The sequence below is a fragment of the Phyllobates terribilis genome, unplaced genomic scaffold, assembly GCF_046119375.1.
Source record: "Phyllobates terribilis strain yellow unplaced genomic scaffold, ASM4611937v1 Scaffold_7__3_contigs__length_470593459, whole genome shotgun sequence".
NCBI classification, from domain to species: Eukaryota; Metazoa; Chordata; class Amphibia; order Anura; family Dendrobatidae; genus Phyllobates; species Phyllobates terribilis.
In genome coordinates this window covers 141,060,170-141,087,839 of record NW_027362767.1, presented here as the reverse complement: position 1 = coordinate 141,087,839, position 27,670 = coordinate 141,060,170, and the positions used below count along the sequence as shown (strand labels likewise).

General features: G+C 42.6%; 1 protein-coding gene across 2 annotated transcripts in view; it reads right to left on the bottom strand.

The window, feature by feature from the left end:
* The window catches only part of LOC141153986 (Fc receptor-like protein 3), a 41,029-nt gene extending 16,398 nt beyond the window's left edge, over nucleotides 1-24,631 (bottom strand). For both annotated transcript variants that reach the window (XM_073639334.1, XM_073639335.1), the window contains exons 1-7: nucleotides 24,507-24,631; nucleotides 21,343-21,363; nucleotides 9,502-9,777; nucleotides 4,447-4,710; nucleotides 4,106-4,363; nucleotides 3,341-3,619; nucleotides 1,020-1,283 (exon numbers count right to left, since the gene is read on the bottom strand). In XM_073639334.1, the coding sequence (XP_073495435.1) occupies nucleotides 1,020-1,283; nucleotides 3,341-3,619; nucleotides 4,106-4,363; nucleotides 4,447-4,710; nucleotides 9,502-9,777; nucleotides 21,343-21,363; nucleotides 24,507-24,537 (1,393 nt within the window). In that variant the 5' untranslated portion in view covers nucleotides 24,538-24,631. The remainder of the gene's footprint in view (nucleotides 1-1,019; nucleotides 1,284-3,340; nucleotides 3,620-4,105; nucleotides 4,364-4,446; nucleotides 4,711-9,501; nucleotides 9,778-21,342; nucleotides 21,364-24,506) is intronic.
* Nucleotides 24,632-27,670: the final 3,039 nt, after the last annotated feature.

The window sequence follows — 27,670 nt, the reverse complement described above, 5'->3', positions numbered from 1 at the left end:
TACCTCAACTGATAATTTTGGAGGTCATTGTTACAAGTAACCTCAGCACTAGTGATGAGCGAGCATGTTCTTTCAACCCTTTCGCTGAGCATGCTCGGGTGCTTTCCGAGTATCTTCGGCGTGCTCGTATACTATGTTCGAGTCCCTGCGTCTGCATGATTTATGGCTGTTAGTCAGCTTCAACACATATGAGGATTCCCTAATAAACAGGCAATCTTTGCATGTGTTGAGGTTGCCTAACAGCCATAAATCATGCAGACGCAGGGACTCGAACTTAATATACGAGCATGCCGAAGATACTCGGAAAGCATCCGAGCGTGCTCAGCAAAAGGGTTAAACGGGCACACTCGGTCATCACTACTCAGCACCACAAAAAAACAAAATGGGACTGTAGATCTTGCTGCGGTGTAATTTATTTTTATCCGGGAAGAAGTCAAAAGAGATATGGTCCAACGTTTTGACTGAGAACGGTCTCTGTCAAGGACACCTGTGTGTAGCAAGAGCCGGGAACCAGGAAATGTGGCAGGGCATTGGCCGTTCCGGCACTTCCTACACACAGTTGTCATTGCCAAAGACCGTTGGATCATATCTGTTTTGACTTTCTCCGGGATCAAAATAAATAACACGCCAGCAAGACCTACAGTCACATTTTGATTTTTGTGGTGCTGAGGTTTCTACTTTGATTAGTCTGGACCACTAGTCCCTTCCTCGAGCACACTATATTTAAAAGGACGGTGTGGCTGGTCTTTCTCGTTCATCTAATTTGTTACAAGACTTAGCCATGCAAAAAAGACTTGTGGTCCATGCCTAATACTTAGGCCAGATGTTAAGCTCATCAAGGGATAGAACATTGACTTACCGGGTGGCTACCTACACATGGCGATAGAGAGATGGCGTGTTTTTTCTAGGTCAAATCTAGCACCCCATGCGTGGCTACATGTGTTACTATAGTATGGTTTCATGATGAGGACACAACAGGTGATTATGTTTCAGACTTTTAGGAGACAAACGATACTCACTTTGTACCACGATCATTTGCTTGGAGCTGTTTTTAGAAATACTTCTATATGTTAGTGAACATTGGTAATTTCCAGTGTCCTTTTCTGAGGCATAAAGAATCACATACTCGCTCATGTGGCTTTCTTTTTGTACAGTTTGTGAGTCTCTGTAGAATGTGTATGATGGACTATGAAGCCATTCGGCATACAGACACGTTATCGTCACCATGTCTCCTTCTCGAATTCTTTCGGAATGGATTTGTAGCATTGGTTTCTTGAACAACTCTAGAAAATATATTAATAGAATTAAAATGGCAATTTCTAGAAAGAAAAAGGTCAAAAACTGGTCTTAACCCCTTCAAGACCTATGATGCATAGATATGTCATAGGTTGTATCCCGAGCAGATGAAGGACAAAGCATCGGTCTATGGAGCGCTGTCATTCTCTGGCAGCAGCATTTAACATGCGTGCGCCGGAAGTGCATCAAAAGCCCACCCATCAACGCCCCTGTCACATAACTGCAAGGCGCTGATGGGTTGGTATGACAATTGGGGGTCTGCAGAAGACTCCTATTCTTGTTATTGCAGATCTGCTATGAGTGTCGCGCCATGGCCAGCATTCATAGCAGATGATCAATTCTGCTACACATAGCAGGTCTGAAGCCCTGCTATGTGTGTCACAGGCAATCAGATGATTGCAGCTTCTAGTCTCCTATGGAGACTATTGAAGCAAGTAAAAAAAAAAAAGGTTTTAAAAAATATTAAAAAAAGCTAAAATTTCAAATCACCCCCCTTTTGCCCCATTCAAAATAAAACAATAAAAAAAAGAAATTTGGCATTGTTGCGTTCAGAAACACCCGATCTATCAAAATATTAAAATTTATGAATCCAATCGATAAACGTCGTAATAAGAAAAAAATCAAAGCACCAGAATTAAGTTTTTTTGGTCGTCGCAACATTGCAATAAAATGTAATAATGGGAGATGAAAACATCATATCTACCCCAAAATTGTATCAATAAAAATGTCAGCTTGCCGCGCAAAAAATAAGCCCTCACCCGGTCCCAGATTCCGGGTCTCAGAAAATGGCGCTATTTTTTTATTTATTTATTTATTTTTTATAAACTTTGGATTTTTTTTCACCACTTAAATGAAAAAAGAACCTATACATGTTTAGTATCTGTGAAATCGTAATGACCTGGAGAATCATAATGGCAGTTCAGTTTTAGCATTTAGTGAACATGGTAAAAAAAAACAACAATTGTGGAATTACACTTTTTTTGCAATTTCACCACACTTGGAATTTTTGTCTCGTTTTCCGGTACACTAAATGGTCAAATCGACGGTGTCGTTCAAAAGTACAGCTTGTCCCACAAAAAACAAGCCCTCACACGGCCATATTGACAGAAAAATAAAAAAGTTATGGCTATGGGAAAGGAGAGCAAAAAATGAAAACACAAAAAGGGAAAATCCCAAGGTCATCAAGGGGTTAAAGAAGAGACATTGTGATTATTTAGGCATTTGAATAGAGTCCAACGTCTTATGGCCAGAAAACCTCACGATTCCTTAGATTGGTACAAAAGTTCTTATGCTTCAAGAGTAGGATCTGAAAAAAATAAATTGGTGTAAACAAATGTACTTTATTACCCCAAACCAAGTGATTATAGTGGATGGTTAAGGGTTCCGGTCACTCTTAGGCTCCCTATACATATTAGACTAATGTTGGCCAACCCCCAAATATGGACAAGTTCGGTTGACTGTCTAATGGCCAACAGGTGATGCCGAGGGAGATAAAGATCCGACATGTCCATTTCTGAACTGCCGATCCTTAAGTGCTCTAAGAGATAAGGCACCACCAGAAATGTCTTGCACTGGCTCTTTCATTGAGAACACACAAGTGCTCGGCAGTTTGAGTGTTCCTGTGTATGGGAAAGCTGGGCGAGATAGCTGCAAGCTGATATGTCCTCCTCTACGAGCTATCTGCAGGGCATGGCTGGCTTTAAGCTCCTGGTACTGAAATAGATCAGAGCAGATCCACTCATGTAGACCAGGAGCTACCAGGGTGGGCTGCCCATGGGTGAATTCCTGGACAGTCCCAATGAGGAGGGACCATATAAATGGGAACCCTCTATTAAATATGGTGCATTTGCTCTTAGAGCCATTAAGCATATGGTCCATCTATATCAATGTCCTCACACAAATATCAACCCGATTCAAACAGATTTGGTAACAATAAACAAATTGCACCAAAAAAAGGATCCCGTTTTGTCCCTTTTTTAAGTGTTTCAATAGTTTTGAAAGGCGTAGAAAAAAGAAATGGCTAAAATAAGGTCTTCATGAAAACCTGTAATACTGATGTACAACACATCGCTCATCTTCATCACGGTGTATAACGGAGTCCGCGCCTCGCAGGTATAATTCCCAGAATCCACCAGCTGAGCAGACTGGACTCTGTATGTACCAGATGATCCAACTTCAATCACTTTCTGCCCATTTCTGTAGAAGGTAAAGCGCAGCTCTGTGCTCTCTCGTAGAGGGTTACGTCTGTTGTGACACGTCAGGGTCATGGCATCGCCTTCTTTTATGGCAGAAGGCCCTTCCATTTTTGGACTTGTAAAAAGATCTAAAAAAATTATTAATAATAATATTACCGTGACCATCGTGTACCAGGACTGACCCCATCATGGCACCTTCTGCTTGTGCCATTCCCTTCCACCAGTTTATTACCATACAGAATGCAATGATTAAATCATACAGTTCCTAAATATAAGTGCCATGTAGTATGATACCTAAATATTAGTGCCATATGCTAATGAAGTAACAGCGGCCACCACATGTGCCAAAATACCCTGCTATAGTAACAGTGCGACACAATGCACATACAGCCATACAGTGCTCACATAACATCATATAGTGTCCACATATCGGCTACATACAGCAACATTATATAATAAAAAGTTCTGAAACTTTCTAACCTCTTCATGGCTGTGTCTGATATTGCCGCTCAGTCCCACTTACTGGTCAAGCAGCAGATATTTCTAATCTCATAAAGTTCCTATAAAGTTGTAATGGTTGGAGCTTTTTATGGGTAGATTATTACATTTGTTACCTTGAACAAATAGAAAAGTTTCTTTGGCTTCTAATAATATTCCATCTTTTATTGTTTTTTCACACTGGTACGCCCCAGTCATGGATTTATTCACATTGGGTAGTTGTAAACTGTGTCCTGTTGTCTGGATAACGGCCCCGTCCTTATAAAATGTTGTGTACCCCTCATCATTGTAGAACGTAGGCCTGTGACATCTCAAATACAGGCTGTCGCCTTCCACAATATCGGGGGGAGTTTGTAGGATGATTGCATTTCTGTCTGAAAACAGAAGAAAAAAGGAGAAATCACCACATTGTTCCTCCTGTAGATGTTCCCAGGTCGTAGTTGGGGCCAAGTCTCACCTTTTTCGTAGACCTCGAGTCTGATGGGGTAACTGACTGTGCTCCATTTTCTGCATCTATAATCCCCACTGTCCGTGTTTTTTGCCCAATTGATTATGACAGATTTCTGATCATTCACCATTTTTTTATTGTCTTTGTACCACTCATACTTCTGGCTTCGTGTTCCAGTAAATACATCCTCACAAGAAATGTCCATCTTTTCCCCAACAAATATATTCCTGAAGTTTGGACTGAAGTTCGTGTTCGGTCGTCTATTCAGGGAATCTTCAATACAAAAGGGATAAAAGACAAATATAATAAAAGTGATACCAGATGTATCTAGGCCTCTTACCCCCATGTCACACAACATGACCACTTGGCTCATAGAGGTCATGACGGACCTGATATGGGGCTTCCATGACATGGATGTACAGTATTGTTTATGTGAAGGTGTGAAGGGAAGACGTAGGCAGATAAAGATGGGGGGTGACCTATAAAGGTTAGATCTAGAGAAGAGGACAAGCTAATCCCAGAACTGGGGACATTAACCTTCAGATCAGGCAACAAAATTGGGAGTTTTTAGTTATTGGCTGGAGAGTAGTTAAATTTGGAATTTGATCATTAGGAGCAAGGATTAGAGGCCACCATGACATGCTAAAAAGGATAGATAATAGATAGATAATAGATAATAGATGATAGATAATAGATAGATAGATAATAGATAGATAATAGATAATAGATGATAGATAGATAGATGATAGATAGATAGATAATGGATAATAGATAGATAGATAATAGATAGATGATAGATAGATAATAGATAGATAATAGATAGATAGATAATAGATAGATAGATAATGGATAATAGATAGATAGATAATAGATAGATGATAGATAGATGATAGATAATAGATAGATGATAGATAGATAAATAGATGATAGATAATAGATAGATAGATAATAGATAGATGATAGATGATAGATAGATATATGATAGATATATGATAGATTATAGATGATAGATAATAGATAGATCTATGATAGATAGATAGATATATAATAGATAGATAATCGATAATATATAGATAATAGATAGATAATAGAGAGATAATAGATAGATAATAGATAGATATATGATAGATATATGATAGATAGATAATAGATAATAGATAATAGATAATAGATAGATATATGATAGATAGATAATAGATAATAGATAGATAATAGATAATAGATAGATAATAGATAGATATATGATAGATAGATAATAGATGATAGATAATAGATAATAGATTGATATATGATAGATATATGATAGATAGATAGATAGATGATAGATAATAGATATATGATAGATAGATAGATAGATAGATAGATAGATAGATAATAGATAGATGCTTGTGAGTTACAGATATAATTCATATTTACAGAAACCTCATGTTATATATAATTACAATCAAATATCAGGTGTGTAACATCCAATAACCTTTAATACTTAGACTCACCGCATTGGAACATAAATCCCAGCGCCAAAATATCGGCGTCTGAGACCGGAAGGTCCATTCTCTTTTTTCTGATAGTATATCTGTGATGATTCAATCTTATCTTAAGATCTAATGTTGTTTCACCAACATAGAGCAAATTACAAGGACATTTCAATAAATAAATTATGAATTCAGAGTCTCAGGTCAGGTAATGATTAATTGTAAATTTTTCATTGGTTAACGGGTGTAGAAAGCTATTTTCCTTCAATAAATTATTATAATTGATGCAATTGAGACATGGAAAGCAACCTTTCCTAGCAGTCCCTGTTAGCGACACTTGTTTGGCTGTCAATTCCTCTTTGTGAATAGTGAATAGTCAGTATGATTTAATTTTCGTTTTGCTGCCAATAGACCTCTATTATGCTGTATCGGTGTGAATAAAGAAAGCGCTTCAAACAAAGCTAATATGAATTTTTTATTCATCTCCACATCTTTCAGTTTTGTTAAAAAATCTGTAGTGTTCTATATACATTGCTCAAAAAAATAAAGGGAACGCTTAAACAACAGAATATAACTCCAAGTAAATCAAACTTCTGTGAAATCGAACTGTCCACTTTGGAAGCAACACTGATTGACAATCAATTTCACATGCTGGTGTGCAAATGGAATAGACAATAGATGGAAATTATTGGCAATTATCAAGACACCCTCAATAAAGGAGTGGTTCTGCAGGTGGGGACCACAGACCACATCTCAGTACCAATGCTTTCTGGCTGATGTTTTGGTCACTTTTGAATGTTGGTTGTGCTTTCACACTCGTGGTAGCATGAGACAGACTCTACAACCCACAGAAGTTGCTCAGGTAGTGCAGCTCATCCAGGATGGCACATCAATGCGAACTGTGGCAAGAAGGTTTGCTGTGTCTGTCAGCGTAGTGTCCTGAGGCTGGAGGCGCTACCAGGAGACAGGCCAGTACACCAGGAGACGTGGAGGGGGCTGTAGGAGCGCAACAACCCAGCAGCAGGACCACTACCTCTGCCTTTGTGCAAGGAGGAGCAGGAGGAGCACTGCCAGAGCCCTGCAAAATGACCTCCAGCGGGCCACAAATGTGCATGTCTCTGCACAAACGGTTAGAAACCGATTCCATGAGGGTGGTATGAGGGCCCGACGTCCACAGATGGGGGTTGTGCTCACAGCCCAACACTGTACAGGACGCTTGGCATTTGCCACAGAACACCAGGATTGGTAAAGTCACCACTGGCGCCCTGTGCTCTTCACATATGAGCACATGTGACAGACGTGACAGAGTCTGGAGATGTCGTGGAGAGCGATCTGCTGCCTGCGACATCCTTCAGCATGACCGGTTTGGCAGTGGGTCAGTAATGGTGTGGGGTGGCATTTCTTTGGAGGGCCGCACAGCCCTCCATGTGCTCGCCAGAGGTAGCCTGACTGCCATTAGGTACCGAGATGAGATCCTCAGACCCCTTCTGAGACCATATGCTGGTGCGGTTGGCCCTGGGTTCCTCCTAATGCAGGACAATGCCAGACCTCATGTGGCTGGAGTGTGTCAGCAGTTACTGCAAGATGAAGGCATTGAAGCTATGGACTGGCCCGCCTGTTCCCCAGACCTGAATCCGATTGAGCATATCTGGGACATCATGTCTCGCTCCATCCACCAACGTCACGTTGCACCACAGACTGTCCAGGAGTTGGCGGATGCTTTAGTCCAGGTCTGGGAGGAGATCCCACAGGAGACCATCCGCAACCTCATCAGGAGCATGCCCAGGCGTTGTAGGGAGGTCATACAGGCACGTGGAGGCCACACACAATACTCAGCCTCATCAGGAGCATGCCCAGGCGTTGTAGGGAGGTCATACAGGCACGTGGAGGCCACACACAATACTCAGCCTCATCAGGAGCATGCCCAGGTGTTGTAGGGAGGTCATACAGGCACGTGGAGGCCACACACAATACTCAACCTCATCAGGAGCATGCCCAGGCGTTGTAGGGAGGTCATACAGGCACGTGGAGGCCACACACAATACTCAGCCTCATCAGGAGCATGCCCAGGCATTGTAGGGAGGTCATACAGGCACGTGGAGGCCACACACAATGCTCAGCCTCATCAGGAGCATGCCCAGGAGTTGTAGGGAGGTCATACAGGCACGTGGAGGCCACACACAATACTCAGCCTCATTCTGACCTGTTTTAAGGACATTACATCACAGTTGGATCAGCCTGTAGTGTGTTTTTCCACTTTAATTTTGGGGGTGACTCCAAATCCAGGCCTCCATTGGTTAATAAATGTGATTTCCATTGATGATTTTTGTGTGATTTTGTTGTCAGCACATTCAGCTTTGTACAGAACAAAGTATTCAATGAGAATATTTCATTCATTCAGATCTAGGATGTGTTATTGGAGTGTTCCCTTTATTTTTTTGAGCAGTGTATATGAAGAGACCCTTCTAGCTAAGGGACCCAGGATTATATCGAGAAGAATGGTTACCTCCCAGAGTGGACGGTTCTGGTTATGTGAGTGTGTTGTTTCAATAACACACAGGGACACAGCTGATGCCACGCGCAGTGCGGTTTGAGGTCTCTTACCTCAACAAACACAGCCGCTTAGAGCGCCTGCCCGGCTAGGACATTTTCTGGCATTGACGGTGACATGCGCAGTATTAAGTGAAGACGCCGATATTTTGGCGCTGGGATTTATGTTCCAATGCGGTGAGTCTAAGTATTAAAGGTTATTGGATGTTACACACCTGATATTTGATTGTAATTCTATATAACGTGCGGTTTGTATAAATATGAATTATGTCTGTAACTCACAAGCACTTTATTTGAATCACCAGTATAAAATTATGTTTGAACATGTCTATTGTACTATCTATATTGGTACTGTAAAGCACTTATGCACTTTATTTTTATAATTGATTAACTAATGGATGTTTCTATTTATATGATGTAAACTCACTTATGCACTGCTTGAGAAAGGCTCACATTGGAGCCGAAACGTCGCCACTAGCCTTTATGGGCCATTAAAGTCACTGCTGATTTTTTGCTAAAAGGAGTGCTGTCTTCTATTTTTGGAATAGATATATGGATAGATAGATTATAGATAGATAATAGATGATATATATTAGATGATAGATAATAGATGATATATATTAGATGATAGATAATAGAAGATAGATAATAGTTCATAGATAATAGATGATAGTTCATAGATAATAGATGATAGATGACAGACAATAGATGATAGATAATAGATGATAGATAATAGATGATAGATAATAGATAGATAATAGATGATAGATAATAGATAGATAATAGATGATAGATAATAGATAGATAGATACTAGATAGATGATAGATGATAGATAATAGATGATAGATAATAGATAGATAATAGATAGATAATAGATGATAGATAATAGATAGATAGATACTAGATAGATGATAGATGATAGATAATAGATAGATAATAGATGATAGATAATAGATAGATAGATACTAGATAGATGATAGATGATAGATAATAGATAGAGAGATAATGGATATATGGATAGATAATAGATAGATCATTCACCTTTATCCATGACATATAACCTTAGTGGGTGACTTTGGTCACCATATCCGATCCAGCATTGATATTTTCCTGCGTCATCATATGTTGCCTTGTTAATGGTAAATTCATGTTCTCTATCTTTCTTTTGCTGTATCTGTCTATCATTTTTATACCAGTAGAAGTTGTAGTTATCAATGTTTTTATTTGGTCCAATGTCACATTTTAATGTCACCGAGTCCCCCGTGTATATGTGGTTCCAGTTAGGACTGCAGGTGACCACGTACCGGACCGGCTGTCCTGCAAGGAACCAAAGATAAAAACTTTACCAAGAAAATAAAAAATAAATCCAAAGGCATGGTGGAAAAAAACCTTATTAGAATTGATTGTGATGTTTAAGATGTCAACCTGCCTGTATACCATGTGTGAGAGGTTATCAGCCTCACCTCCTGATGACATCTCTAATATAATATAATGATAATAATAATAATAATAATTTTTATTTCTATAGCGCCAACATATTCTGCAGCACTTTACATTTTAGAGGAAAGTTGTACACCAATAAAAGACATTACAGAATAACAATAATCACATAAATTAACAGATACCAGGAGGAGAGAGGACCCTGCTCACAAGCTACCATCTATGAGGAAATAGGGGAGACACAAAAGGTGGATGGTAATAATTGCTTGTATTGTACGGTCAACCATCAATGTAATAAATAGGGTAATCATATAATGCTGAATGAACCAGTCACCAACCAGTGTTTAAATAAGTACAGACACAGTAGTCTACTAAGTTATGGGGTGTGTGAACATAAGACACGAGGGACCTGATTTGGAAAGAAGTTTTGAATGGGGGGGGGGAATAGTTAGATTGGCTAAGGCGATAGGCCAGTCTATAGAAATGCGGTTTTAGGGCACGCTTAAAACTGTAGCTATTGGGGATTAATCAAAGAGCCCTGGGTAGGGCGTTCCAAATAATTGCCGCAGCACGCGAGAAGTTTTGGAGACGGGAGTGGGAGGTCCGGATTATTGAGAATGCTAACCTTAGGTCATTAGCAGGATGGAGGGCACTGGTTGGGTTTTAGACTGAGATGAGGTAGGAGATGTAGGGCGGTGCTGAAGCATGGAGCGCTTTGTGGGTGAGGATGATGAGTTTATATTGAACTCTGTAGCGGATGGGTAACCAGTGCAACGACTGGCACAGGGAAGAGGCATCGTTGTATCGGTTGGTAAGGAATATAATCCTGGCTGCTGCATTCAGGACAGATTGGAGAAAGGAAAGTTTAGTGAGAGGGAGACCGATTAGTAGAGAGTTGCAATAGTCCAGACGAGAATGTATCAGTACGACAGTAAGAGTTTTAGCAGAGTCAAAGGTAAGAAAAGGTCAAATTATTGAAATGTTTTTGAGGTGTAGATGACATGAGCGGGCGATTGATTGGATATGGGGAGAGAAGGAAAGATCTGAATCAAGTATAACTCCAAGACAGCGGGCTTGTTGCTGGGGAGTAATGGTGAAGCCACACATGGAGATGGCAATATTGGGCATAGGTAGGTTAGTGGAGGGAGGAAACACGAGGAGTTCAGTTTTTGCCGGGTTCAGTTTCAGATAGAGGGCGCAGTGTTAGAGACGGAGGAAAGACAATCACTGGTGTTTTGTAATAATTCAGGGGTGAGGTTAGGAGACGATGTGTATAATTGAGTGCATTCAGCATAGAGATGGTACTGAAAACTGAATCTACTAATTGTTTGTCCAATAGGGATGTTGTATAATGAGAAGAGGAGGGGGCCTAGGACCGATCCTTGAGGAACCCAAACAGTAAGGGGAAAAGGGGAGGAAGAGGAGCCGGCAAAAGACACAGAGAAGGAGCGGTCAGAGAGAAAGGAGGAGAACCAGGAGAGAACAGTGTCCTTGAGCCCGATAGAGCAGAGCATAGTGAGAAGGAGATGGTGATCCACAGTGTCGAATGCTGCAGAGAGATCCAGGAGAGTAGAGACCATTAGATTAAGCAAGTGACAATAAACGTACAAGGATTAAGTTTATCAACACTTATCATCCTTTTAGTGGGTCCATTTTCAAATGTATTCAACAACATTGGGCTTTGTTGAAATAATCGTATCCTATGATACCTGAATTCGCTAAAAAAACACTATTATTTAATAAACTTCCCCATAACATCTGGGATTATTTAGTTATGGAAGATGTGGGATCCACTGGTAAGGGTCCCCTACAGCATACCTTGGCGACTCTGCGCCGTGGCACTTTCCCATGTTTGGGTTGCGTACAGTGCTCTAATGTCATGAAAGGCGATTCATTCACACATCCGCAATCAGGTAAAAGGGACTCATCCTATGTGATATATCTTATCAAATGTCCTTGCGGTCTCGGATATGTTGGAGAGACCACCCAACATATCCGAGACCGTATTTCCCAACATAAATCTACAATTAGATGTGGTCGAACGTTGCTACCCATACTGGCCCATTTCAGCCAGATGTTACATAAAATAACACAATTAAGATACCAAGTCATCGACCATGTTCCACTTAATAGGAGAAAGGGGAATCGAATCAAAAGACTTAAAGAACGTGAAACCTTTGGGATTCATACACTACAAACCCTATCTCTGAAAAGTTTAAATAGGGAATACGAATTACATTATTGACTTTAAAAAAAATTCTGCAGGATCTATGTAAATTTTCATATTATGTACTATATATTATGTATATGAAATAGTATACTAATGTGACTTTGATTGTTCCCTCTGCTTGTTAATTTTACAGGTTCCTCATTAATTCCGTTTTCATAGTGCATTCAATAGAGGCGTACTTATAATCAGTCCTTACACACTTTCCTATATTTATTGCGCGCCTGTGGTCATTGATCCTAATTTATACCAATAATGCTATAGCGTATGCCTGAAATCCTCCCCTAATATGTTCTATTGTAACAAACGCTGTCCCCTTGGTTCCTCTGATAGGCATGATCGGCGACGCCATTGCGCATGTCCTGAAGTCCTTGTCAGTGTGTTCAACCACGGCGTGCGGTCCAACAGCCGGACCGCGTACTGCGCATGACAGGATGTCCCTTAGCGCGCACTGTTACACACTTGAACCACCAATGATACTCACACTATGGGGTATATAAGGGATGTCATTTCCCCCAGACCTTCACCACACCGCTCACCACTACGGCGATTCCATAGGCACCCACGCAGCAGGTATGTGTGTTTCTCTGGATTTGGTCTCATGACACGCTGTCTCTATTTATTAGCACTAATATTACATGAATTTGCACTATCAGTGTCTTTCTTTTATATTTTGCCAGGATATTGCAGGATTCCCTTTGACTACCAGACCTCTGGTCCTGAACCTCATAGATTCATTTTTTCCTGTGAACTAGGTATTGATTTTGCTCATCTATTTCTGTATTATTCACCTTTGATAATGATGTATTTCTTTTTTTGGACATAATTTCTATGAAATATATGTATATGTAGATCAATTTCACATATCACTGCTGCATTAATTTACATCACTTCTATTAGATAGCCATATGAATTAATAATTATGAATTTGGAATAACATTTATGACCCTAATTAATTATATTTTGGTCAGTATTATGATGCATTTCATGTTATTTGGATAGCCATAGATTTTGATTCTCTTTTCTGTATATTTATTTAGAAGTATATTGCCTTGAAAAAGACCAAAAGGTTGAAGCGTTGGCAGCAAGCACCCTGCTAAATGTATATGGGGTCTCAATAAAGCGTTATAAAAGCATCTACATTGGAGTGTCGAAGTCTTTTCTATTCATTAGATTTAGCTGTTAGAAGATCATTAGAGACTTTAGTGAGGGCAGTTTCAGTAGAATGTAAAGAGCGGAAACCAGATTGTAAAGGGTCAAGAAGAGAGTTGTCTGAGAGATAGCGGATTAGACGGGCGTAGACCAAGCGTTCCAGGAGTTTAGAGATGAAGGGGAGATTAGACACGGGTCTGTAGTTAGCAGCACTGTTTTGGTCAAGGGATGGCTTTTTAATTAATGGATGCATGCTGGAGTGTTTAAATGAGGAGGGAAATGTGGTGCCCCTGAGGGTTCAGTTGCCACAGAGGTACTGCACCTCACCCACAGGTGTGGTGTCTCCCTTCTCTCAGGTAAGATGGGAGTGCTGCACGGAACCCCAAAACACCTGCATCCAACACTACACTGCTCCAGGTCGGCTGAAGGGGCAAGACGCAATGTATGTTTCTGCTGAGCCCTGACCCTGGCTGGAGTGGGGGGAACCCAAAGGTAGGGGGGAACCAGTAGTGGGTGTGGGTGGAGGAAGTAGTTAGAGGGAGCACTTTAGTAGGAGTATAAAATAGGGAAGCCATCTTAGGGTGGAGAGTCGTGTCAGTTCTAGGGAGCTGTTCAGAAGAACTGCTCGGGACAGTTCAGAAGAACAGTCCGGGAGCAGAGTCTCATTAGGAGATCTGCTCCACAGTTAGGGCCAGGTCAGAAGGCCCCGGAGGGGAGCAGGGAGTAGGCTCCGTTCTACAGAAAGGATCCCAGGGGGTACGGCGCGTGCAGGACGGCACCCGTGCACCCCGCATCTGTCAGAAGGCAGAGGGATCGCTGAGGCATTCTAATCCCCAGGAGGGTCAAGTAGGTCCCGGATCCGACGTACAGGAAGGACTTCAGAGCACCCGAGCGGGATTGAGAGTGGGCAGCGCAGAGCAGGAGGGAGAAGGACCAGAGTAAAGATGGTCAAAATAGGAACACGAGAAAGTGGGGTTCTGCCAGGTATTCCCAAGTTGCCTGAGGAAGGATTGAACCTCTGCCCAGTGAATGCAGTGCGACGCGGGAGACCTTTTCCTGTATAGTGCACCTGTGAAGTGTCTAAAGAACTGTGAGTAAAATCTTGGATGACTGCACTGCACTGCCTCCGTCCATTCTTCATCGGCACTATCGTTCCCCCTGCACTACAACGCCCAGCGCAACCCTCTCTCTATTACTACACTGCCCTGAGGCCTGCTCCAACTGTGGGGAGCCATCCCATCTCAAGCTGCCCTAACATCTGCCTCAGAGGACTGTTGCAGCGCTGGTGATCCTCACCAGACACCACAGGTGGCATCATGAACTTTCCCAAATCCCCATATCTATAATATCCCCCCTTTTGAGTGACCGCCCTGGGCCACGGACCGGCCAGCCACCGTGATATCCCCCCGGCAACCAGGGGCCCGGCTGCCAAATACCCCACGGCCCTGGGGGCGCGTCAGAAAGATACCGGATGAGAGAGAGAGATTAAATATTTCAGTTAGGTGAATGGTTACAGCCAGGGAAAGGGACTGAAGGAGATGTGAGGAAATAGGGTCACTGGTGCAGGTGGTAGGGCGAGAAGATGCAAGGTGCCTGAGAACTTCTTCTTCCGTGACTGGTTCAAAGACAGAGAGTGAACTAGATGTAATGGGAGAGAGAGAAAAGTGCATGATATCAGGGGATTGGGAGAAAATTTCCTGTCTGATGTGGTCAATTTTTTCTTTGAAATAATTAGCCAGATCGTCAGCGCTGAGGTCGGTAGTCGAGGCTTTCACTCTTGGTTGGAGGAGGGAATGAAAAGTATCAAAGAGGCGTTTAGGATTTTTGGAAAGTGAGGTGATGAGGGTATTGAAATAGGTTTGTTTGGAGAGGTGAAGGGCGGAGTTGTATGTTTTAACCATAAATTTATAATGGATGAAGTCTTCGGCTAGATTAGATTTTCTCCGCAAACATTCAGCGCACCTGGAGCACCGCTGTAGAAAACGTGTTTGCAGCGTGTGCCGGGGTTGTCACCGTTTGTGCCAAGTTGTTCTAAGTGCATGAGGAGCAGCTTCATCCAGGGCACTCTGCAATGTATCATTACAGTGTTTCAGTGCAGAGTCAGGATATGAGAGGGAGGAGATCAGGGCCAATGATGACTGCAATTTCTTGACAACTTTCTGGGTGTTAATGGCGCATATATTTCTATAGGTGTGGTAAGTGGGGGTGTCCTGAGTGGAGTGACAGTTACTGACAGAGATGACAGAAGGTTGTAGTCAGAAAACGGGAGAGGGGAGTTAGTAAAATCATGCACTGAACAGAGCCGGGAGAAGATCAGGTCCAGCGTATTTCCATCTTTGTGAGTAGGAGAGTTAGCATGCTGTGAAAGGCTGAAGAAGGAGGTTAGAGATAAAAGGTGGGTGGCAGATCGAGAGAGTGGGTTACTGATGGGAACCCTTGATGAGGGTTGGGATGTCACAGGATAAAAAGTGAGGAAGCCAGGTGGCAAAGTGATCCAAGAACTGATGGGAGGGGTCCGGAAGACGATACACAACCGCCACTCGCAGGGAGAAGGGCCGGTAGAGTCTGACAGTGTGGACCTTAAAAGAAGACAAGATAAGTGATGGTACTGGGGGGATAACCTGAAAAGTACATTTGGCTGATAGGAATAGACCAACACCTCCACCTTGTCTGCTCTCAGGTCTGTGGGGGTATGTGAAAAGTGTGGGCCACCATATGAAAGAGCAGTAGCGGCGGTGGTGTCCGACTGCTGGATCCAGGTTTCAGTAAGAGCCAGAAGGTTCAGGAAATTTGGAAGGAAAAAGTCATGGATGTAAGAGAGTTTGTTACATACTGACCGAGCGTTCCAAAGGGCACAATTGAAGGAGACAGAAGGCATGCAGGGAGTATTAATGAGTGTTAGAAAACTCCTGTTTGTTTTTTCCATCTTGTGTTTTGCGGTCACTTGACCATCTGCCTTTATATTCCAGCTCCGCACTTGTGGCTGTGCTGGACTTCAGTGTTTAACTGTTTCTCTAGCCTGGTGCTTCGGTGTCTTTCTCTGTCAAGTTCGCTTGGTCCTCTGGGACCTCTAGTACATTTTTGACAGTTTGTCTTTTTGTGTTCTGCAACAACTTCTCTGTTTAGGAGGTGTCCCATTTTTGTCCCAGTCCTTAGTTCTTTTAGGGACCCCTCCCTTAATTCTATAGGTCTTCGTTCAGATTAGCCGAGGACTAAGGCGGGTCTGTTCACTAGGAACAGGCAGCCCGCTACATCGTAGGGATTCAGCTTAGTCTTACTGTAGGGACAGCTTTCCCCTATCTTTCCTTTGTACATGTTGCAGATCATAACAATGAGATTAGCAGGGTTTCTGAGTGAAGCAGGGGAGAGGTTCGACTAACTAATAGAAGAAGGGCCAGGGTTGGGAGAGATATCTCCTGCAACTAGGAGAAGGAGACTAGAGAGCGTGAGCAGATGGTTAAGTGACTTGTGAGAGCATTTCTTGTGTTGTATAGTGGGAGTGAATGGATCTGTGCAGTTTAGAATAGTGAAAAGAGCATGAGTGCTGTACATAGGAGAGGAGAGAGGGGCCGATATGAATGGAGTACACAGAGCGTGTGTAAGGACAGTGGATGTGAGTGAATGCAGCAGCCAACAAATAAATGATACAAATACATATGGTGATTATTTGTTGCAATGCAAATGTTGTGGAAGTAGTTTTCTTTGAATGTCTTACCTGTCTCCTGCCCTGTCTAACTTCCATGATTAACTGCTGCAGGGACTTTGATACATTGACTTAAATAACATGAACATAAATGCCCCCCCTACATAAATGCCTCCCCAAAGCTGTGTCTCAATATATAGGAGAGGTTACTCTTAGATCTATCACTAAATTAGCTCGTTAATAATCAATCAACTAGCTTAAGACGGCAGGAGGTCATAAATGCACAGAAAAATAAACAAACTTGCAGAGCACTGTGGCGCCCCTGAGGGTTCGGTCGCCACAAGGGGGGATACTGCAGCCTGTCAGCAGGTGTAGTGTCTCCTCGCCCAGGTAAGGAAGGTGCACTGGTCAGGACCCTGAATCTACATTCAACACTACACACTCCTGACCTATGGGAGGCAAGTATGCACCATAGTGCTGCCTCAGCAGGATCACAAGTGAGGGGAACCAAAAGTTAGGGGAACCATGTAGTGGGTGAAGGGTAGAACACAGTTTTAGTTTGCACACATAGTTTCATATATAATAGCCAGCCATCTTATGCACAAGGTTCTTTGATTGTGGTCTTTGCAGCTGACAGTGGCCTTGTGTAGGAGCCTGCAGTGTGCTGAAGATGAACGGTCCTCGTGCCCTGACCTTGACACGAGGAGCGGGTATGAGTTAACAGCGTCTCTATCCCGGTCAAGTTCCCTTGCTTAAGAAAGTCGGGAGCTATAGTGACAGCTCCACAAGCAAAAGGATCCCAGGGAGCACGGACGGAGCGGCGTGCGCCACCTGTACTCTCCATTCTGGCCCTGCCAGAGGGACTCATGCTGCAAGAGGGGTACCGGCCCCCGATATCTGACTTTGCCACTTCACGTCTCTGTCAGAGAAGCCCGGTAGGATACAGTGGATCCCGTCGGGTGACGGGCGGAACGGAATTGCCGCCTTACCCTATATCTGTGCATAGTCCAGAGAGAGACCCAGCCTTTGCACGCACACGGACAGGAGAGGTTCAAAGGGGACTGTTAGGAACACTCGGAGGGTCCTGATCGAGGTACCTGAATACCTTGGGTGCGCTGAGCCCTCATCCCTGGTGGCCACAGTGATCCGTGAGGAGCTGGGAGAAGCCTTGCCGCTGCTTAAAAGAACTGTGAGTAAAAGACCTGGAAGACTATCCCTATGGCCTCTGGTTCCTTCATTTCTGCACTGCACCACACAGCACCTGAGTGACCCATCCTCCTGTCACATCTGCCCTGAGGCTCTGCTCCGCCTGTGGGGAGTTATACCATCGCCTGCTGCCACTACATCCAGCCTCAGAGGACTGCTAGCAGCGCTGGTGGTGCATCACCAGACACCACAGGTGGCGTAGTCGATAAATACCACTCAACCCTGAAAGCCCTTACATCCTTTTTAATGTGACTGCCCTGGGCACGAGACGGGTCCAGGCCACGGCTGCATCCCCTCAACATCTGACCCGGCTCCGAGTATCCCCCATCTTCCCAGGGCAGGGCTGCGAGCGTCACATACTTGGCGTAGTCGGCAGGATTGCGTGCCCGCAGCAACGGAAGAAGATTGCCCATTGCTACCGGGTACTGTGCACCTTTTTCAATAGACTGTCGTTTTTCACTTAAAATGGCGCCCGCCCAAGAAGAACGGACGCCATAATGTGCAGAAAGGACAGCGTCTTGGCACCTCCCATCGTGGGCCTGGCTCCCCAATGGCGCCAAAAGAGCAGACCGCCCCCTCCAGCAGAGACAGTACGCGCAGGGATGTCCGTCAAAACAGATGGGATGTCCCTGGGAGGGTCCGTCAGCCAGCCACCCTGGAGCCGCCCTAAAAAGAGGTGGAGACGATTGAAACAACAAGGTGCGGCCATAACAGTCCGAGACTTACCGCACCCTGCAGCAGTAATGGACGCCGCCGAGGAGAGTTCTTCTGAGTCCTCCAACGTTGGCCCACGAGCTGCTACCTCCCTCGGTATGGAGGGAATTCACCTGACCCCGGAGGAGGCCGAGTTCCTCCGCGGTGAAACGAAGGACCTGATACGGAGGGTCAAAGAGGCCGCAGCCCAGGCGGAGGAAGCCCAGGAGGCACCGTGCAGCCCCGAAACGGGTAAGGAGAAAACCCCTATCCCGGGTGCGGGACGCAACGTGGCCCTCCTGGATCTCATGCCGGCACCCCCATCCTCGGACGCTACCCTGGGAGCAGTTGTTCGCCCCGGATCCTGAGGCCCAAGCCGCCGCAGCCTCCGGAAGCCTGCTATGCCTTCCGACTCCCAGTTCAGAGGATCCCACGTTTCTTGGGCTGACCATCTGCCCCAACCCGGACTAGTCCACACAAGACGAGGACTTGCAGCAACCCCTGCTGTCGCCGCTACCTGTGCCTCCGGTCACCTGCCCGGCGGCGGAAGAGATGGCCTGGGACAACCAGGGGGGGGGGAATCCGTTTTATAGCCCAACTTCTGACCTCTGAGGTAAAAACTGTCTGGAGTGGCTCTCCTGGAGGTCCAACTCAGGATCTTCAGGCCCTGCGGCCACCCCAGGGCCTACATTGAGGGTTTGGGAAAGGTCCCTCATGCTGCTGGACTCGCCCTTTTGCAAAGTTTTCTAGTTATATAATGTTTTATACTTTTGTACTTTTATAATTTTATACTTTTGCACTTTACTGTTATACAACGTTCAAGTGTCCTTACCTCCCATAAAGGGAAGATTGTTACGGTTTCATAAAAATGTCTTTTTCAGGCTTTGCTCTCTTTGCAGCCCGCGGACGTGCTGTGTTTTACCAGGGGGGAATGTGGCGCCCCTGAGGGTTCGGTCGCCACAAGGGGGGATACTGCAGCCTGTCAGCAGGTGTAGTGTCTCCTCGCCCAGGTCAGGAAGGTGCACTGGTCAGGACCCTGAATCTACATTCAACACTACACACTCCTGACCTATGGGAGGCAAGTATGTACCATAGTGCTGCCTCAGCAGGATCACAAGTGAGGGGAACCAAAAGTTAGGGGAACCATGTAGTGGGTGAAGGGTAGAACACAGTTTTAGTTTGCACACATAGTTTCATATATAATAGCCAGCCATCTTATGCACAAGGTTCTTTGATTGTGGTCTTTGCAGCTGACAGTGGCCTTGTGTAGGAGCCTGCAGTGTGCTGAAGATGCACGGTCCTCGTGCCCTGACCTTGACACGAGGAGCGGGTCTCTATCCCGGTCAAGTTCCCTTGCTTAAGAAGGTCGGGAGCTATAGTAACAGCTCCACAAGCAAAAGGATCCCAGGAAGCACGGACGGAGCAGCGTGCACCACCTGTACTCTCCATTCTGGCCCTGCCAGAGGGACTCCTGCTGCAAGAGGGGTACCGGCCCCCGATATCTGACTTTGCTACTTCACGTCTCTGTCAGAGAAGCCCGGTAGGCTACAGTGGATCCCGTCGGAATTGCCGCCTTACCCTATATCTGTGCATAGTCCAGAGGGAGACCCAGCCTTTGCACGCACACGGACAGGAGAGGTTCAAAGGGGACTGTTAGGAACACTCGGAGGGTCCTGATCGAGGTACCTGAATACCTTGGGTGCGCTGAGCCCTCATCCCTGGTGGCCGCAGTGATCCGTGAGGAGCAGGGAGAAGCCTTGCCGCTGCTTAAAAGAACTGTGAGTAAAAGACCTGGAAGACTATCCCTATGGCCTCTGGTTCCTTCATTTCTGCACTGCACCACACAGCACCTGAGTGACCCAGGACTACTCTCTCCATCCTCCTGTCACATCTGTCCTGAGGCCCTGCTCCGCCTGTGAGGAGTTATACCATCGCCTGCTGCCACTACATCCAGCCTCAGAGGACTGCTAGCAGCGCTGGTGGCGCATCACCAGACACCACAGGTGGCGTAGTCGATAAATACCACTCAACCCTGAAAGCCCTTACATCCTTTTTAATGTGACGGCCCTGGGCATGGAACGGGTCCAGGCCACGGCTGCATCCCCAATATCTGACCCGGCTCCGAGTATCCCCCATCTTCCCAGGGCAGGGCTGCGAGCGTCACAGCACCATGGATCATAAACTAAGGAAAACATCAGGGTACAAATTCAGAAAGTTCAGAAACATACATAAGATATATAACATGTCTGATGTAATCGGACATGAGACCACACACCTTATACTACAGTATCAGCCATCATCTATTAATGCTGACAACAAGACTGTATATTCTGTTTGAGAGGTTGTCAGCCCCGCCCCCTGGTGATGACATCACTGATATAATGACAAGGGAGTATAGAAGCTTACTGCACTCTGGTATATACAGTCAGTATAGTTCAAATATATAGAGTAAGTAAAACTGCCAATTAGCCATGGATATTTTTTTCTATTACATCCTAATGCTCATTGGTGGAATATTTACCTGAATTTTCCATTATCAATGCTGAAATAAAAAAGAAAAATACAAACTGTTAGTAAATGCAAATATGGGAATACACCGCAGCCATGCAGATAATATGTCAATGCATTGGTATTATTTTCAGACACATTGTAGAATTCATAGTCTGAGGGGGCAATGATTGGATGATAACGTAACACCAGTATTGGTGGATTGATCCTCATGGGCGGTACCAGTGATTGATTAGCTGTGAAAATAGCGTCTTTTATCCTAAATCTGAATTTTTCAGGGTATTGCCTGGGGGCATCAGAGAAATGAAAGACATTTTTAAGTAATATTTATCTAACAAAATAAAAATGACCTCACCAAAAGACCACCTGGTTGAGAAGACCTCCCCCGTCTTTCGTTGGTTGTCTCATTTAAATTTTGCTATTTGTTGTTCTTATTGTTATTTAACACTGGGTGTGATTTTGACTTCTGTGTCACTACTTTTTTTCCTCTCTTGAATAAAACAAAAGCATTGTCTCCCTGCACCGCAACCAGAATTTGAAAAAAAGAAATCGAGTAAAAATGCAACAAAAAAGAAAAAAATATATAGTTTTATTTGTAACAACAAATAAAAAAAATACCAAAAAAAAAAAAAATGAAGATATAAAAACTTGCAAATGGACGCGGTACATCAATGACATTTTGATTATCTGGCAGGCAACAGACTCTGAGTTAATATTGTTTATGGAAGAATTGAATATCAATGACCTAAATATACACATTACTTATCAGTATAGTGTAGAAAAAGCTGAATTTTTGGATGTCTCATTAAAGAAGGATATGGATGGTCTAATACAGACCGACATCTATAGGAAGCCAATTTCCACCAATATGCTCCTACACGCCTCCTCCTCCCATCCCCAACACATGGTGCAGTCGGTCCCAGTCGGACAGTTCCTCCGACTCCGCAGGATCTGCTCGACAGACCATGATTTTGAAATACAGGCTAGAGAATTGACATCCAGATTCCATGAACGGGGATACAGTAGGAGGGCCATTAAAAGAGCTTGTGGGCTCATATATGTGGGCCTAACCACACGCCAATTCAAAATAAGAATCAGGGAACATGTACTTGGCATTTTCTCAGCATTGGAGCAGACAGATTTGTCCACGGCATTTCAAACAATACCATCAGTGTAATGGCAACCTGCTAAGAGTAAAAGGTATTGATTGCATTGACATGGGAATTCGTGGGGGACAAATCTCCAGACGCCTGGCCCAATTGGAGGCCAGGTGGATTTAGACCCTTAATACCACCCATCCAAATGGACTCAATGAGAACTTAAGTTTCGTACCATTTCTGTGATTGCCACCTTCTTTCCCTCCCCCCCTCCTTCTCCTTCCCTCTTCCTTCATCGACATGCATACTGTTGACCCACTTTGCTGTTTTAATTTGATTTTAATTACATGTTTTTATAGATTAGGTACGTCTTCTATTAGTCCTGTTTGGGCTACTCACTATGCGCCTGTATGATGCCCTTGATTATTCAAGAATGAATTCATTCACTGTTTCCTCCTGATGCATGCAAGCAATATTACTCTACATCTACAACTAGCTATATTGGTTACTGCATATATGTGATTATTTATTTATGCGCAACTATTGATATTGTGTATATGAATACTGTGTTATGGTAAATATCTGTAGGTGGGCTTTCTTCTGGGAACTTCACATATTTAATATATTTACATGTGGTTAGTATCATATAAGGGATACTCAATATATAATTTTATGATATGAAGCTATACATCCGTACAGAACTTGTAGTGTCCCTTATTTTTACTCCCCATGAGTGTTGACATAAATACTATTGCTCCCATTTGCAGATTTTGCATACATAGACTTATCCTTATGCACGACTGTTGCTGCGAAAATGTTTCCTTTAACATATTCACAAAGGTTGGATTTTAGTCCCCCCACCCACACCATGATGTTCCGCTTACCTGTACGCACGTGTCCCATGGTCCCTGTACGCCCTCCGGCTTGCGACATCTCTAACTGGTCATCCAGTGATGCCGCCGCTGTTGCACGTCCTGGTTACCGTGGGAACATGCGCGTCACTTCCGGTTCGCGCATTGCATCTCTGGGTCTACGGGTGGCGCCACCACTGTGTATGCTCTGTCACCATGGTGATTTTTTACATCATTTCCGGTTGGCGCATTGCATCCCTGGGAACTCATAGGCGCCACCATACATACTTTGCACCGTACACACATATGTGATGGGCGTGGGGGTGTGGCACAGGTGATATCTTTTTCATTGGTCGACATTACCTTTTTATACAGCACTTGTTCACTTTCATACATGCCCCTTGACAAAGGCTGATCGCCGAAACGCGCGTCGGGGTTGGCGCGCACGTGGCAGTTACTTAAGGTAATTTTGATTCAGAGGTAATATTTATCCCTTGACGTATTGATTATGTCAGACTCACACGTATTATAAAGCTTCAAAAAGCAACATATATGTATCAGATATCTGTCATGTTAATGATATTTAATGTGATCACATATACCATGTTAACTATGTTTCCAATGGAGCTTGTTTCTCCACTGTGCCGCCATTTTAACACACTGTGTGTTTTTTCATGTATGTGCATTCATCCCAATTGTAATTTTCCAATAAAATTTGGACTATTTGTTATAATATTTGTGACTTATCATCAATTTTTGAGCCTTGGCTCTCCATCCCTTGCATGTTTTTGTATGATGATGATCCCTCCATTATTCAGGTCCTAGGTGGGCAAATTTCGTGATGGAATATAATGAGTATACTATATGTATTACATGTATAGTGCCCAAATCTGTCAGATTTCCTCTTCTCATAGGATTGTAGGGTCAGCAGATCGTGGTGGGTGAGCTGGTAATCCAAGATACAGTAATGGTGTAATATAGTATATTAATATGACTGTGTGGCCATATAATACACAGTCTCCTGACGTCTGCAGTTCTCTTCTGTGACTCATTGAAGAGAGTCCCGAGAAAATGTCTACAGGTAACAGTCACCCAAATAGGACAACATCTTCCGAATCGAAGACTCCCCACATTTTGACTAGTTCCATACACTATATATGAACTTTATCATAAAACATGCAGATATATAAAGTAAACCTATATAGATAAGTGAGCACATCTCTGCTTACCAATGAGGGTGATGAGTGCCAGGACGGCCATTGTGCGCTGTGTGCTCTCGACTTCTCGGCTTTTTCTGCAGATGCTCGCTGATAGTTTCACTACCTATTTTTAATCAGTTTATTAATATACGAGTGATGGAATGGAAAGAAGAAAAAAAAATTGTTGGTTCTCAATAATATTACTTCCCCAAAATAGAAGAGTATGGTGAGAATCTAGTTAGGTTGTTATGCTTCAGCATGTCTTAGGCTTTCACAAGGTTCCTCAGCAAAACTAACTTTGAGAGTTCTAGCAAATTTTGGAGAGGGTAAAGTCTAAAATGCGCCCATGGCACATGGAACGTCCTTTATTAGGCACCTGCTTCCATTCACATAAGGAAAGAGAGATAAGGATTACAAACCTTGCTCACTGATGGATAAACTGTTAACTCTATGTACTGTTATGCATAAAGCATGTAGAAGCCAAATGATCGAAACATTTTTAATGGTGCCATATTCAAAAAGTGATTTTTAGCCTGAAATGCATGAATGAAATTGCCTCCGCAGTTCTCCATACCTTTTAAATGATAAAATGCTGATTGGGGCACCAATAGGGCGGCGGATCTACACCTCCCCAAGCAAAATACCTTCTGGAATTTCGTCCTTGAATCTTCTTGAGTCATATTATTGAACACTCAGATATCAATGGGAAATGATTATTACATGACCATTATCAGCTCTTAAGCCCACTTGATACTTTGAGGGTGGGTGTCATGGCCTCAGTCCTTCATCAAAGGAGTAAAATAATGTGAAAACCCACACACTTCAATTTTGTCAGTCCAATACTTTATTTAGTAACTCTACCCAAAGAGACCTATGAAGTTTTTTATTATGTAAAAAAAATGAAAAATGATACAGCCCATTGTTATTTTAAGAAAAATAAAAAACATTTTTTTCCAAGAAAACCCCAAAAATACTATTATCAGTCAACTAAATGTATTGAATGCAGAGCTTTACATTAAATTCCTCCCATGAGGTTCCGGCTTTCTACTCACTCCCCTTTACATCACCTGCGCCACCCCCTTTTCCTCATGCTTTGTATTGTTCCTTTTTTGCAATCATTCTCTTCTAGCTGTCCCCAGGAGAATATATGACAATACGATGAAGATAAAACAGAAAAGAGATACAGAGCAACATTAGACAACACAAACGTATAACACTCTCACAGTTTATCTTCAATTCCCACATTAAATAAAAAAATCACAAAAATGTAAATATGAATGTCAATCATTTTCTAAAATATTTCAGGAGAAGAGAGATAAAGGTTTCAGACCTTGTCGTCAGAATAAGTCCAGTGACGGATTCACTGGTAAATCATTCTGCAGCCTGCTATGTATTATGATGTGTAGAGGCTGTAGAAGCCAAATGGTCAAAACAAATTTATGAAACCTCACTCAAAAATAATTTTTTTAGCCAAAAAATACATTAATTTAGGGAAAAAAAAACACAAGAAGAATTCTTATCAATTAACTTCATGAGTTTGTGAAGGAAAGTGTGAGATCAGGAGCGTATCCGAAAAATGCAGTTCAAAAGATATATCATGTCGTGAATGTTGAGGTCCAAAAATTTTCTTACTTTCTTCTATCAACCCAGTAATGTTTAAAAAAGGAGAAGTGAGACTATCAGTCTCTACGGGCAGTGCTGAGAACTGCATGGGCACACACTGTGAGCGCACCATGCCTGTCCTAGCCCTCATCATCCTCTGTAAATATGCTCATTGATTTTTCATAGGTTATTGATTAACTGACCCAAGGCTATCCCCATAAGGTAAGCCATGAGTTCGGAGTGCTCATGGCATATTGCTCTGTCCTGAGTCATTAAAAACTTTTTCTTGCTCCAATTTTCTTTACATTATATATGTTGTATGATATGGATTGTTTATTATGTATGAAACTAGTGAAAAATTTAAGGCTGTAGGATAGGATATGAGAAATTCGACTATTACAATCGGCTGACCCTTTAACCATTGATGGTTGGTACATTCTGCTCTTTACAGTCTGTGGTAAATTATGAGAACACATTATACCATTCCCTAACTGAAAAAAACAAAGACAGAAAAATGATACTCAAATACCCTACAAAAAAGAAATAAATAGCAATAGTGCATGAAAATAATATAGAGTACTTAGTTAACATAATTTTGATCAAAATAATGCAAAAGCCACCCCACCACGTCACGGTGACCCTATTCGGGACAGTCCTAATATTTAAAACCTTACCATTTGTTAAGTGCTAAAAAAAAAAAAACCTAAATAAATGAATTGGGATATAAATTGGTGTGCATGCAGCACATAAGAGCATGTTCACGCATGGCCACTAAATAAAAAAAAAAGACAGAAACACAATACTCAAATACCCTCCAAAAAATAAATAAATAGCAAAAGTGCATGAAAATAATATGGGGTACTTAAGTAACATAATTTTGATCAAAATAATGCAAAAGCCATTCCACCACATCACGGTGACCCTATTCGGGTCATCATGAAATATGTATGGTAACATTTTACATTTTTTATTTTCATTTTTCAAATTTTTGGTAATTTTTTATGACTTGTTAGAAATTTAACTCTTTTTTCATTAACTATTTTTATTTTTTATTGTTTTTTTTTGCTCTTTTTTTTATTACCCATTACTATATAATCTACTTTTAAGCTTTGTCATATTATATTCTTCTGCATGTAAAATGAAATACGAAATACATAACAGGAAAGTCCCAATCATACTCAGTGTCGAAAAAAGTACTAAAAAATATACACTTTTATTTAAAGAGAGACATTCATAAAGGCAATAGGATCTGCTGATGATTTAACACTACAGTAAGAGCCTACTTGCAGTCAATGCTAACACCAGATTGCACTATTTCCTAACTGAGCCTGTGGTTTTCTATGTAATTTTGGGTTTAGTTTTTCATGTTTGATGTTTTTTGTGTTTCTGCTTAAAAAAAATCCAATTCTTTAACCTCCTTTTTTTTCACTTTAATTATTTTTTTTATTATTATTTCCTTTTATGGCAAGTTTCCATATCATCTATTTTTAACTTTTTAACACTAATATTGATTTTTTTCTTGTACAAGTGAAAAATGAAAGAATGACAGAGTAAAAATCGAACCCAGTGTTAAAAAATGCTGAAAAAATGTG